The 15576-nt window shown below is 32.4% G+C and overlaps 2 protein-coding genes and 1 long non-coding RNA gene across 3 annotated transcripts in view; 1 reads left to right on the plus strand and 2 right to left on the minus strand.

Moving 5' to 3' along the window:
• Window positions 1-821: 821 nt before the first annotated feature.
• LOC139517643 (uncharacterized) lies at window positions 822-5122 on the minus strand. Its single transcript, XM_071308918.1, has 3 exons — window positions 4808-5122; window positions 2008-2390; window positions 822-959 (listed from the first exon to the last, which is right to left on the minus strand). The coding sequence occupies exons 1-3, from the start codon at window positions 4898-4900 to the stop codon at window positions 914-916; spliced, it is 522 nt and encodes a 173-aa protein (XP_071165019.1). The 5' UTR covers window positions 4901-5122; the 3' UTR covers window positions 822-913.
• A 2978-nt stretch (window positions 5123-8100) lies between these two features.
• Window positions 8101-12249, plus strand: LOC139514960 (uncharacterized). The gene is made up of 3 exons (XR_011662772.1): window positions 8101-8171; window positions 10488-10726; window positions 12123-12249. It is a non-coding gene; the product is annotated as an uncharacterized lncRNA (long non-coding RNA).
• A 1596-nt stretch (window positions 12250-13845) lies between these two features.
• LOC139514961 (neuromedin-K receptor-like) overlaps window positions 13846-15576 on the minus strand; it is a 46279-nt gene continuing 44548 nt past the window's right edge. The window contains exon 4 of the mRNA XM_071304537.1: window positions 13846-14551. Coding sequence (XP_071160638.1) covers window positions 14333-14551 — 219 coding nt within the window. The 3' untranslated portion in view covers window positions 13846-14332. The remainder of the gene's footprint in view (window positions 14552-15576) is intronic.

The following is a 15576-nucleotide window of genomic DNA, read 5'->3' on the forward strand; positions in this document are numbered from 1 at the left end:
TTTGCCTTGACACAGGCCACCTACGAACCCCTCAAAGAGTTGTTGCAAGGGTTCTTAACGTTCAAAGAGCGTGGTACTCTCTTTACACGAGGCATAGGATTTAACGTCTCCATTCTGACCGGACGTGGCTGCAATTAGCCTTTTCAGAATCTAAAGAACTATGGGTTATCTCATTGTTCGTACACCAAAATGAAAATAACGTTACGCCATTGGTCAAATTTTCATTGTTAAGAACGTTTTAAACCAATCACAACGTTTTGAGAGATATGGCTATAATCTAATACCTGGAACGTAGTACCGGGAACCAGGATAACGGACGCCCCACTTTGGCAACGTTTTACTACTGGTGGGAAGAAGATCAACTGGCCATACTTCTATTCCCCCTTGGGGGGGGGGGGGGCGCAAACATTTGAAATCCATGGATATATTAGTACTTGTAAACATGAAAAGATATATAAATGGTGATAAAAAATAGTTGAAAACCAAAATTGGAGTGTTAAATCATTTTAATACTATAGACAAGAAAGTTCATACACTTACTGGTTTTATCAAAATTTCATGGAGTTTCGTCAGTTGAAAATCCATAAAAAAACAATCTACCACAAAATGGCCCGTTTTATTTATGTCTTATTTTGTTATTCTTTATGGACTTCCCCTTTTAAATTTACCGCTCGACCCGATCTATAATGGCGTGTTTGGTTTTGTTCGACCAAGGAAAGAAAACTTATAGATAATACTTCCATGGTGCGACACACGTTTTCGAAAATATCTACGTCAGGTACGGGGGAGACCTAAATAAAAATAAAAAACATTGAAGTATGTCAAGTGTGTGTTATAATTTATTAATTTTATCTTGTTTTGTTACACGAATATGTTGTTAGTTCTCCGTGAAACCTTTTCTTTGTGTCTATGTTTATAGTTGACGCATCTGTCTTCTCCTCTGTTTATAAACGTAAACACTACAATATAATATGTATAATTCATTAACATACATCCCTATTTTTTTATTAATTTTTACACAAAAGACAAATTAATACGTTTATGTGGTCAGTATTGTTTCAAGCTATTAATATTAATGTATCTTATAATTGGTTGAATAAAATTGAGAATGGAAATCAGGAATGTGTCAAAGAGGCAACAACCCGACCATAGAACAGATAACAAGAGAAGGTCACCAACAGGTCTTCAATGCAGCGAGAAATTCCCGCATCCGGAGGCGTCCTTCAGACTACATGTTTTATCGAAGCAACTGCGTTAAAACGAAAATCAGAAATGGAAAATTCCAGGAACCAGGAAACAGAAAATTAAGTTTAAACGACATTCTCAAAGAACAAAAGAAAATGAAACATGTGCTTAAGCAAATTTGAAATTCTAACATTGTTGGACTTAATTTTAAAGGCATTATATATATATTATTGTGTTAGCTCTGTGGAACCACGTGTATATTATCCGATGGAGAATGTCTCAAATAGTTGTATTTATAGATTATAACATGCCATTTTCCATATTGGCCCTGGTATCATCCAGAGGCGTTAACCGAGGGTAAATATGAAAAAGACATATTATAATCTATTTAACACATATTTAAGTTCTGCAGAAAAGAGAAAAAGTCAATTATAACTATCGGATTAACAACAAAAGGTAAAGTATAAAAAGATTTAATGCATTTTCCATATTTTTGTTCGTTTACTGCATTGTAACATATGGTAATACACAAAATCAATAATTTTGTATAACTGAGGCTAAATCCTTAGTTAGTTGCACATTGTAACTAGTAGCTATCATAGCAATATTCTCAATACAAACACCGTCAATTTTCTCCGGTATTGCCGTTAAGATCGCAATGACGTCACGTAATTTGGAATCTGGACACAAGGACCAATAATCACTTGTTTGCCCCGGGCAGCAATATGAGACGGACATTTTAAGGTCATTACATATGCAAAGCCCAACGTTTTCCTTTCAAATATGTGACGAATTGTATATACATTTCATCTGTTAACTTACCTTATAGTAGCCACAATGAGACATATTGAACTAGTAATGAAAACAGCAAGGCCAACATTTGGTTTTGAAGTCGTCGTCGAAACTCTTGGTGAATGCATATGACATTTTGGAAATTTAGGATAGAGTTTATGCAACTCACAAGCACATTGTTTGGCGAAGTTTTTACAGTCTGTGCATTTATCGAACTTATCATGAAAGTCTTCTTCACGTAAAAAGCAGTTGTTATATATCAATAACGACTCATTACATTTGCATTTGTTCACGTCACATTCAAAAAGCTTAAATTTGAATTCTTCATCTTGAGGTGGACATATCATAGACCCTAGCATTCCAACCGTTGTCACGTGTCCTTCAAAATAAAATGATGGCGATGATAGCCTAATCTGAAATAGGCCAAAGAATATCTGTGTAATAACTATAGTCAGTCGTACGAAAAGAAGTCTTTAAAAACAAATTTCTTAATCAATCAATTGTTAACTTACAAGACAGCTAAGCCTATGCATTTTTTTATTCCTTTAAATTGATAAATCGAAAGGATACTGTAACATGTAACCAGGCGTTTATATCAAAAACGTCCATTCCAGTTAAATACTTGGATAAATGGGCATGCATTTGATATATTTCATTAACTTAGAACACTTCCAAACTCTTAAATGATGCGCATGTTGTTACTTGTTCATTTATTATGACTGTAATGTGTTGCAATTGAAAATTGACATATTTGACCTAGATGCGACATCCGTTCTTGCTGGCTGTTCAAACTCCTTCCTCAGAAAAATCACAATTGCAGTCATTTGCTTGTTTACAAACAAAAAAGGGAGTTTCCTAAAAGAGCCTACACAAACATTTTTACTTCTCCAGTGTAGAATTCCATTAAATTAACAACAAAACGTGTGAGCAAAACAAACAGTCAATAATACGTAAAAATGTAATTACATGGGGACACATCAGTCAACATGGTGTTATTGCGGCGCTTAAAATCGCGATGCATTAATTTGCTTTTTTGAGTCGGGGCAATTGATACCTCGGTGGGTTTTTTTCCCCTCTTGGTTGAAATATTCAAAATAGAGTTTTTAGTTTTGCGGTAATCTACTGTTGACGCTTTCTTGCTTTTTACATCTAAATAATCATCATTTGATTCCTTCACTGACCTTTTTCAAAACTTAAGTATTCAGCAATTGAGAGAATTAAATAAATATGTATATACACCTACACCAAGGTGTAGTTAGATGACATTAAATGCACTGCATTTATCATGCTTTGTCAAATCGCCGAAAGACACCCTCCTAAATTATTGAACACTTTCATTCTACGTTGACAACTGTTTGTTCCCTATTGTTTATACTAGTATTCCTTATTTGAACGGTAATGTTCCATTGCGATCATCTTACGGTATTAATATACCACAATCTCCTTCGCATAACGTTTTGGATTTCAATGAACTTAATCTCTATTTTAGTCGTGAATTATGAAGTGATTTTATAACCACGAATGACTTTAAACCTTTTCTAAATTCTTCCATAGATACACAGATTTGGTTTGGAAGTTTGACTGTTCCAGTAGAAAACATATTTCAAACGGGATAGCACATCCAACTTTAATGGAGATGTGGTTTACCGGGCAAGGAAATCTTGATACGACCCGGGTTAACTTATTGATCCTTTAAATAAACTTATTCTAAAAGGTTACCAACTCAACACTGTAAATATATATTTTTAATATTGTTTTGATTGGTATGAATATTGATTTTAGTATTATTATTATATACATAATGCACAATCATGGCTCTACAATGGTTGAAAGCTTTAATTTGGCATTGTACAATGTCATGTTTTTTCTACTGTTAATGACGTCTTGATCCTAAATCCATTCGATGTTGGATGTGTACTGATTGATATTGTATAGGCTAAGATGCATAATTAGCTGTCTTTAACACAGCCAGTAATCTGTACGTAGTTTTCTGCTTTGTATTGATCTGAGGATTTAAGATCTTTTCAACTGATAATTATAGTTTGTTCTTATGTTGTACTGTTACACCACAGTCCCAGCTTAGGGGACGGTTTCATTGGTTGTCGTTTGTTGCTGTACCAGTATAGCATATTTGGTTTTGATAATTGTTTTGTACATAAATCAGGTCGTTAGTTCTGTTAGATTTGTTTTACATTTGTCATTTCGGGAAGTTTTATAGCTGACTTTGCAGTATGGGTTTGGTCATTATTGAAGACCGTACGGTGACCTATTGTTGTAAACGTCTATGTCATTTGAACTCTTGTGAAAAGTTGTCTAATTAGCAATCAATATTTTCCAGATGCAGTAACACTTGAGAAGATGTTTTGTTAATATAGTTATGGATTTGGAATGAAATCTTAATTGCGACTATTTTTGTGTCATCAATTTGATACCTTAGTACTTCTATGGCAATAAGAATCGTTGTACTATCTCATGTTTCCTGGTTTAAATGCAAAAGATCTGAACGTTTTGCTGATAAATGATAATATTTCCATGTAAGTTAGCCGGAATGGGTGCATCTTATTAACATGTTTACATGTTTTGCAGAATGACAGTTTTCAATAATTTAGGAGGGTAGTCTTTCAGTGATTTGATTAGCATGATACATGCAGGGTGTCCAATTTCATTTAACTACATTATTCATGGTTTAAATGAAAAAGCGCCACCAATGTAGAATATTTGTATCCGTCTGTTTGTGATGATTATGATCTACATCAAACATGCAATGGATCTTTATTGTTGCGGTGTCTACATTTATTTTAATAATGAGTGTATTAGGTAAGAAAAATACCTGTGAGCAGAAGCTATCAGCTGCACAAACTGGATCATTTTCACCTGAAGCTGAATAGTGACATATAAAGAATAATAACATCCATCTCGTCATTTTAACAATTTATACAAAGCCCGCACTGAAATAAAATGTCTCTTATCATATCCTTACATTCCAAAGTTCATTTAAGTTCTGAAACAAACTATATAATATTAACACATAAATTTCGATATCCGTTTTGATTTTAAATATAATATAATATATTTTATCCTTTTCAATATGATTAAATTTTTCCTGTACATAATACGGAAGGAAGTGTGTATTTAATAATATAGATAAAATTACCAAAAAGAACGATTTCTCTGTAAACGGAAATATTACACACAAACTGGAAAAGTGAATAGATTCATTTGTCTCTCCTTTTATGCATCAACCGCAGTGAAGTGTTTATTTAAAACAGCTTATGCAATCGTTCGGAGATTTAGGACTGATTTTATTAAGTTATTACTATGTTTATATTTACAAATAGTATAAGTTCGTGTACCAGTTGAGGTACACGTTATTCAAGTAGAACCTTGATACCATTTCAGTAGGAATAATCATGAACAGAAGCAGGTTTTTGACAGCAACAAAACGACCCAAGAGAGACCCAGAGGTCAACATACCGGTTGTCTACAATCGAGTCTAATATACTCTATCACTCCAGACGAAGATGACAAAGAACAGCCGCTTGAACATGTTTCTCGATTAAACTAGTATTGTTTATATAGAATGGAATTCAAAACAGTGTGGCTGTGGCCATTGATTAACACATTAAATTCATCCATTGACTGGGACAATTTACGTGAACGTTTGTCTGTAACGACCACTGTTCACGACGTACCTACGATAGACATTCTTCTTTGCTGTGAATACCACTGTCACTCTAATATAATTATAATCAATTTAACTATAATTGTCAGTTTATTGTCTTAATTTTGTATGCCATAACCATTTAATGTAAATGTGTTTGTGCGAATAAAATATTGCCTATTGTCTATTGTCTATTGTCTATTGTCTATTGTCTATTGTCTATTTAAACTGTGGGGTCACCAAAGGTTTCTTAACGCCTTTAATTATAAAATTATTCGAAAAATTAATCAGGAATAACCTTTATCTTTTGACTTATATAATTGATATAAATCAAAACATCGTGTTATTTCTGATTAATTTTTCGAATTACTTTATTAAGGTGTTGAGAACCTTTGGTGACCCCATAGTTTAAGTGTCTTTAAAAAGTACATAGTGAGCGGTGGTCGTTATATACAAACGTTCACCTAAATTGTCCCAGTCAATGAATGAATTTAATGTGTCAATCAATGGCAACAGCCACACTGTTTTGAATTTCATTCTATCTCAATTCCGACTCACTGTAGTCAGTGGTCTACAAATAGAATTTAAAAAAAACAACCAATAGTTATCAGTACATGAAAAGCACTTAATTTCATATAAGAGTATAATAATATAAACAAAAATATAAGTACAAACAGTAATGATAAACCTACGGATTAAGATTCAATATTTTATTATATAATACCCAATATATAACACACATTCTCCATAGATAACGTACAAGTGTCATTCTCAAAAGAATTATGAAAAACTGTAAAAAAATAATTATTCTTAAAATTACTATATTACATATCATTATGTGAGATAAATTCAATCGAAGAACATAAAATGATATTTCAGGGGAAAAACAAAGATATGAGATATCCATCAATGTCAAATGCACAGCACATGCACAACAACAAAAACACACAAAAAGCAAAGGAAAAGCGCCCCTACTGCTGTTCTTCATCTTATAGTCACAGTGAAGCCTTCAACACGGATACAAAATTCACCTATTGGAAAGTTAAAGACGTCTTATTGAAATATTTAATCAGGCAGGTCTAAGCAACCAGATCATAACACTCGTTACTTTTTAAATAAATATAAAGATTTGTCATCATTCTATAAATTATAAATATCTTCAGTACATTTTAATGCTTCAATAAATAAACAACTACGAAAATCTGCATATAATGGGCTTGCTAATGAAACATGTTTCTCATCTCCAATCTAATCATTACACATAAAATGATAAAAGTGTCTCATTTGGCACTCACACCACATCTTCTTATATCTAGTTACTTTCATACCTTTCTGTTTCAATTCTTAAATGAGCTACTCAACATCTATATTTTGAAAAAGTACTTCTATATTCATATTACAGTAACACATGTCTAGAATGCTCTCATTTACTGAAATCCAGCCTAGAAAACTTTGCCTGATGAAATGTAATAATGTTGTCCTACACTCTATGTGTCAACATAGGACTACATTTTATTCAAGAATGGTGATGTAAAAGAGGAAAATCCTCCAAGAAAATAATCATTTAGTTTTCATGCCTGTCTATAAAATAGATAAAACTGTCACATGTATTATTCAACAAGCCTATCAGAAGTTTGACATTTGTTCCTGTGACAGAGCATGTACAAGAATAACGATACATAAATATGATATTCCTTCCAAAAAAAAGAAGTCATGTTTTTGCACGATGTTTTATTATGAAATTAACGTCATAATGAAGCCTAAAAGCAATTATAAATTTTTCGTATCTCAAGAAATTCTTCAATTCAGAGATGCTTATAGGTAGTAACTATTCTTTTTTTTTCATTATTATATTATGGAAAACATTAAACACAGGTATATTGTTTTTAATGGATAAAAAAATTAAGTAACTTTCACAATGAAAATGCCTTTATATTTTTTTTCACTTTTCTGACTTCTTTGTCATTCTACATCAATAACGGTAGAGGACAGGGCTGATATGCACAAAACTACTTAAGATATCCATTCGTAGTAAGAATTGATCGTAGGACATGTAGAACAAATCTTAACTAAAGTATTTTTATGCATATCTTCCCTGATTTACAAAATGACCTTGTGGCTGTGGTCATCTTTTATAAATGTAACTGTTTCAGTGTAAGCGAACGAATTCAAATGAATTCAAAGTATTAGGAATATCCGTCAAATGATGGGTGGTATATATGGGTGGTACACTTAAATTTTTGCTTCTTTTAGTTTTGAAACGATTTTTAGTTGAACTATAAGGGAGTGTTCAGAAAATAAAAGTATGCAATCATTTACATACTTCATACATTAATTTTAGAAAGACCAGTGACAAGATGTCCATTAAAATTATAGTTGTCGGACGCTTGTGGAAATAAAACCAATCAATAATGACACAAAGGCAATTATTTTCGCCAATGGTCAACGATATTTGTTTACTTTTTTATGATTTGTAAGTTATAAAACAAATATTTCTTGTATATGTTAATAATTTTACACAGTTTCAGTGACGGTAAGTGCTGTTATGTTTCTTCTGTTATTTCAACTTGGAATCATTTTTGATGATGGATTTTGCATAATGTTTTGTGCTTGAAATTTTTAATACAGTCCATGTTTATTCTGTATTGTAATGTAACTCTTTCCATACAATGTTATTTTGTATAGATATTGTTGTGCGCCGCACAGTACATTCTATTGAAAATGTACTATCTTCTTTGTAATAGCATGGAAGTATTATATTCTTCCATGGTAATAGAAAGTGTTGTGCGCCGCACAGAACATTAACATACAGAATAAACGTGGAATCTATTAAAAATTTCAAGCACAAGAAATTATGCAAATTCCATAATTAAGAATATTTCCAAGTTGAAATAATACTAGTAGCCCGTTTCAATAGGGCGCATTACGTTTGCGCGCATTTGAGGATTAAATATTTTTACGCTTGCGCACAGCTTTTCATTACATTTGCGCGCATGATTTTACAAGTATTTGAATAAGTAATTAAATACTTTAAGTTAGCTTGCTCTAAAGTTGTGTCAAGTCACGAACATCGAGTCCATATTTCCTTCAAGTCTTTGGGCCATCACTAGTATCAGCAGAATCCAGGCGTTCTATAAACGGGCAGAATCATTTCATGTTCACTATAATGAGCAGTTTTATTATTATTATGCACATCCATGTATTATGTGTTTTCTTGCCACTATTTTTTATTGTGTATGATAAAACGGACCTATCCTGCTGAAATTCGCAATGTAGCCTTTTTTTAGTGAACACTGGACTTGGACTAATTGAACTTGTTCTTCATGTACAAAATAAATAATTACTAGTATTATAACTTGTATTTACGTGTCAAATAAATTCGCGCAATTGTAATTAAAAGCTGCGCGCAATCGTAATGATTTTTTCGCGCAAATGTAATGGTAATGTGCGCAAACGTAATGAACAGTTTCAATAAGAAGTTTAAATTCCAATACATGCTTGAATATAAAGAAAACATTAAAAAAGATCTAAGTATTATTGCGTTGAAATTGATTTTGAATGGTGACTTTAATGTTACAGTCTGCAGGTACGCTTGAAGTATAACCATTTCCGTATTTTCGTGTTTGATGAGTAAGAATTAGAAATAAGAGGTATTCCTGAAAAATTCAAAAACGATTTGACTACGATGATTTGGTATTTCATATGGATGGTAAATTAAATCAAGTAGACCGAAAGGGGTATGGGGATAGTCAATTTAAAATATAATTATCTAGTTGGGAGGCTTTAGGTGAATTTTTGTTAAAATAACGACAAACATTTCCTTTGTACATGTTCTGGCCTTTCAGGCAATGACAACAAAACCCTACCACATTATTACAAAAGCGCTTAACAAACATGATCAAAATTACCATGAAATAAAATACAAGAGTTTTCAAATAATCGCATTATCTATATACATATGATTTGTTAAGGTAGCGGAGTGAATTTTTATAGCGAGTACATAAATTGGAAACAAATTAGGCTAAATCAGTAAAATGGATATTAAAGCTACGCCTAGGATCGATGATGGTCGAGTTGTTGTCTATTCGACATATTCCCCTTTTCTATTCTTAATTTTATTATAAACTTTAAATACCACGGGAAACGGGGAGAATTGGTGGATATATCTATAGGAGAAAGTTGACCTCTGCAGGGATTTTTTTTCGAAAATTATCTACAAAAGGTTCTGTTTCACTTTCGATGGAGCGTACCATTCAATAAAACATACAAGTCCGTAGACAGATTCTCTTCATAATAATATTACAATAAACGAGGAACGCATGAGAGATCAAAAGAGGTTGCACAATTATGTCTGCATGTAGAAAATCAAAGAAGTCGATCTCTCATTTAGTATGCAACTCTAATTAGGGACAGCCATACACAATAATGAATGTTATTTTTATACTAATGACTAAAAATATATTTCTCATGATATTTCCACGTCTGTATATTTTGAAATAGCGAGCATGCGTCAAATAGACCATCGCACATTAGCGTCCGGACCATAGAAATTCGGCGTAGACCATCGAACTTCAGCGTCCCAATCGCATCTCGGAGTCCTACATATATACCAAAAACTGACTTTAAATAATTCATACGTCTTCATAATTCATGCTTATAATTATAAATTCTACCTTAATATTTACCATCCATTCTTTATCTTTAATAATCCATTCATGGGTATGTTTCAGATTTAATAACTATTTTGTGGTAATCAGTGAAAAATTAGAAAGATATGACAATTGAAGATTTGAAATCTAAACCTATCTAATTCCACTGGATTGCTTTTTCATTTTTTTTTCTTTTACAGACAATTACAAGATGATGAAGTTTTTATGCACTGCGTTGGTTTTAACATTGTTCTGTGTACAGGTTATTGATGCACAAATCATAAGTGCATTAGTTTTAGGTCGGTTACTCGGTGGTGGTAACTTTTTAGGCGGAGGAGGAGGAGGAGGTTTCCAGCAACCTGCTACTTTTTACTATCCTAATTTCCTTTCTGGTCCACCTCCAATGCACAGAGGGAATTTCTACGGATGAAATTTAAAAGTATGTTACTAAAATAATAAATATATATAAACAAAACTCCTCTTAGGTCCAAATCTAATAGATATTTATATCTTTATTCTGAAACAGCCAATGTATAATATTCGGTACAGAGATACACTAAAAATATAAGAATAAAACGCACCATAACTTTCAATATACGAACTATACATGCAGATACAACTAACAATGGTAAAAATAAAAACATACAGAAAACATGAAGTATGTATGGGTTACAAGCCAGGAGGACAAACAGAAAACCATTACAAATTAAATCAAATTCTTTTCTTTTTTCTTTTGAAATTGACTATCAAAACAGTCGCTGAAATCAACATAACTCTGGAGAAATTTTCTCTTTCTAACAAAGACCAGAGTTTCTGCTGAAACATTTATACATTTTATACATAGGTATGGTGTATAAATGCGACTAGAAAACGGAAAAAAAGAAAACGAATAACTATGCATTTTCTCATATATTGAATTATTAATACAAGACGGAATACTATACATATACAAGACTTAGAAACCGTACAGATCCAAGACATATTCATAGTTTGAGTCCTCTTTTGAGTAATAAATCTTATTAAGACATACTCTTGCTATAGCTCAGTGACTGATGCAAAAACTCAGTACCTATGTAATACACTTAAATTAAAAAGAGTAACTGGAAAAAAGAAGGAAACCATTATATCGTGGGGTGTTGCTAAACGGCGGAAACGGAAACGGAAAGATATTTTTATATAGACTGAGTGTTTTTTTTTTTTTTTTTTTTTTTTTTTACAAAACCCCACACTGTTCTACAGGTTACTGAATATGAAACCAAACATTTCAACCTATTACTCATAAAACTCTGTGGTAGAATTAACAGATAAAATACATATATTCAGAGAAAATTTGGTGGTACATATATAAAAGAAGATGTGGTATGATTGCCAATGAGACAACTCTCCACTAGAGACCAAATGACACAGGAATTAAAAACTAGTGGTCACAGTATGGTCTTCAAAAATGAACAAAGCCCATACCGCATAGTCAGCTATAAAAGGCCCCGAAATGACAATGTAAAACAAGTCAAACGAGAAAACTAACGGTCTAACTTATATACAAAAAATGAACGAAAAACAAATATGTTACACATAAACAAACGACAACCGCTGACTCACAGACAGTCGTGTAACAGTACAACATAACAACGAATTCAAAATCAGTTGAAAAAGGCTTAACTCATCAGATGGATACAAATACTTATACTACACAGAATAGACTGTGAGTTTCCACAGTATTTTTTATCTGTTGTGTATAAATTAAAGGCCATGTCAAAAATATTTCAACACGAAATACATAATGTATCTGAAAAGTGTCACTGGTTCTTCTGTAGCATGCAATTTTATCATTTCAGAAACATCATGTAATCAGCGATTTGCCATGAAGACTGTGCGACGGTGGAACTTCTGAAATATTTCATAGAATGTGTTCAGATTTCAGTAAATTAAAAATTTCAAACATTGATTTGATACTTATATAAATCATGTTTTGAATCTATTTGGCCCTGAAACCCGCATAATCGGAATAAACTTATACGGCATATCTTATAACAGTCGATTAATAGTCCTACATTTTACTTAAGTCACTGCGGATAACTACGACTGTATCAAATGTTTCAGTACTGCTCTAGACCCATAGTGGCATTCGGCTGGTGTCTGCTCTTTTTTGTCGGGTTTCTGTCTCTTTGACGAATTCCCAATTTATTTTCTCAATTTTATGTCATAATTAATTGAAACTTTGAAGGTTTTCCTGAACTTTTATTGTATAATTGTACAGGTTTTCTAGATACCGCGCAGGCTAAAACTGATATCACAATTATAGAAATATATGATTGAAGATGTGGTATGAGTGCCAACGAGACAACTCTCCATCCGAGTTTATATGTTTATTTGTTTATTTTCATGGTGAGACGTTAATAATTCCAGATAAAAAAACAACCTGATATGTAAATTCAATCAATAACAAAAAATAATAATGACAGACAGCAACCAGCAACAACAACCAACTGACTTGGTACAGGCACAAAATATCGTCGGGTAATCCATTTTAACGACACAAAACCTCTGCCTCCATCTATCTAGACCATATGTTTTAACATGTTTGGTCCATTAGTATTATTGATTTAGTTGCTCTCTCATTAACTTAGGTCTTTGATCTCCCTCTTCTTTATAATTACCAGGCCTCGTCGAATGCATGTTTCATGCTAACCGTACACTGCACTCCCAGTTTTTGTCGGGGTTCGTGTTGCTTAGTCTTTAGTTTTCTATGTTGTGTCTTCTGTACCATCATTTGTCTGTTTTTCTTTTTCTTTTTAGCCATGGCGTTGTCAGTTTATTCTATGAGTTTGACTCTTCCCCCTGGTATCTTTCGTCCCTCTTTTACAATTGGAAGGTTATCAGTAGGTTAGTTTTAGCATTTTGCGGACAGAACCCGGATGTATATCTATTTCTTTTGTTGCATGGAGGAAAGGCCAGTTAGAATTTGACACATTACAGATAATGATTTATCATAAATTTTCAAAATACCTTTATTCCTGCAAACAGAGTGGAATGAGATAGTAAACAGTTATTGTGTTTTGGGGAAATAAATATGTGGTTTTATTGAAGAAAAAAACCCCGAAATAAATAACTTTTTTTGTTTAAAGTCAACTCAATCATATATTTACCGAAACAAATGACAGCAATTGTTTACTCTCTGATTGTTATCAATGTATTTACCCAGACAAACTGTACGTAAACTATTTTGCAATGATTGTTCATATGAAAGCTTGCGATGTGTACCGCGGTGAATATCATTATTCTTCAAGTGAATTTTTTTTCCTTTCAAAATCCAATTCATATAGACAACCCTACTAAAATGACACAAATATTATTGTCGTTGGTTGTCTTATTATAAGGTTGGAATAAGATGTGGTGTGGACAGCTAAATGTATGGTGTATAATAATTGAATAAATGAATGAAACAAATAAAGTGTGTTTCGATGTCATTAAAGCATACTGTATTTAGCAGTTGATATGGCATACCCTCTACATCAAATGCTAAATTCAAAGTTTTTGTTATTTATTATATATATTTAAATGTATGCTGAAATGAAATAGGGTGCAAAAGAATACATGTGAATTAAAACTCTTTGATGGTGATGAGCTCCAAGCTGATGACCTGTTATAAACATTTATAAATTTTACAGTATATTTGTTCTGTTGTTAATTTCTAGGTTCAATGTAATAACACACAAAAAGGGTTTGCTTTCATTAACCCAGAGAAATACTGGCTCCGTTGGTATGCATTGATGATCAAATCATTCTCATAGAATTTCAAAACCTACATTGTTAGTCTAATATATAGTGGGTGTTATTTATTTACAGGAAGGTGAACTTTCAGATTGATCTTCTGGCTCGGTTATCATTCAACCGTCGTTCTCGATTGTCAAATAAGTTTAATGCCTTTAAACTTCTATCAAGATGGGCTACTTATGTCCATCATCCAAATCAATTCTTGCCACTATTGGCTTTTGGTCGTATCAATATCAGTTGGCCCGTTGTTGTTTATTTGCATCATTGATAGTCAGACCATCGCAGGGTCGACATTTTCTATCGATAACTTTGTCGATCTCCGGTGATGTCTAGAATACATTGACCCATTCATCGATGTCCTATATTTCCCGTTGTGTATGAAACTCGTCCGTATAGTCATGTCATCAGAGAAATCAGGAAAATCGTGGTCTTTGTACAGTTTTCGACAACATTTCCAAAATATTCGTCGAAATGCTCGTTTAAATTTATCCTGAAACAAAACAAAAATACTTTAAAAAATTCTACCTATAAACAGTCATTCAGTGTTGTTTTAATAGAAAGACGAGATAGAAACGCATTTATTTCCTCATCATAAAAAGTAGAAGAAATTTCGTAAAACCTCGAGTTGTTCATATCAAGGATGCTGTGCCTGTTATGTTATGCGTCTCAGACTTTTCTTTTGACAACCGCACATTTTTTTACTTTCCTTTTTATGATGTTCATGAGTTTTTTCTATTTATGTGTTTTTTGTCGTGATATAAAAGAAAATTGTGTTTTTTTAAGATATTTTGAGCTACTACTTTTGATTTTTCAGAATTTTCAAAACTATAAATGGAGTTTGCACAGCAAGGCCTATGTCCTAACACTAACACTTCATGTTCATATCGATAAGGAAGTTGACAGTTAATACATGATTTATTGAATGCTGTACCAAACAAATCTTCAAGCTTTTAGACTCCCTATCAAAATGGAAAAAAAAAACGTTATTTGAAATATAATTCAAGCAATTAAAATGGTTACGTAAATGTCAGGATGGGTATTATATATTAGCACTTATTTAACTCTGAATGAATCGAAAGAAAAGCTTAATGTCATTGAAGGTTTAAAAAAGCCTTTCATAACATATAATTGATTATATTTCCTCATTTAAAGCAGTACCATGTGGTGTATGTTACATTGATAATGCAATGGAATCAGAACTTACAAGTTTAAGAAAAAAATATATAATTGTCAATTCTGGTGTAATGTAGAATCAGTTTCTCCATTGTTTTGCATTTCAAAAACACCAAATTATCCATTTTAGGATTAGACGATTTTAAGGAACAATGATAAGGTGTTTAAACTGCACAGTCAGCAATAAAAATATTTCAGATTAATGAGTTAAAATCCTTAATAATGGTAAAAGGGGGTTGAACTTGTAGAAAAGCGGTATCTTTGATAGTGTCTGTTTAATTGTACTCTTTTATAAGTGAATTTACTTGGTAGGACGCTATAACTATGAGATATTCTTGTCTT

This window comes from Mytilus edulis, chromosome 3 (assembly GCF_963676685.1).
Source record: "Mytilus edulis chromosome 3, xbMytEdul2.2, whole genome shotgun sequence".
Classification (NCBI taxonomy): domain Eukaryota; kingdom Metazoa; phylum Mollusca; class Bivalvia; order Mytilida; family Mytilidae; genus Mytilus; species Mytilus edulis.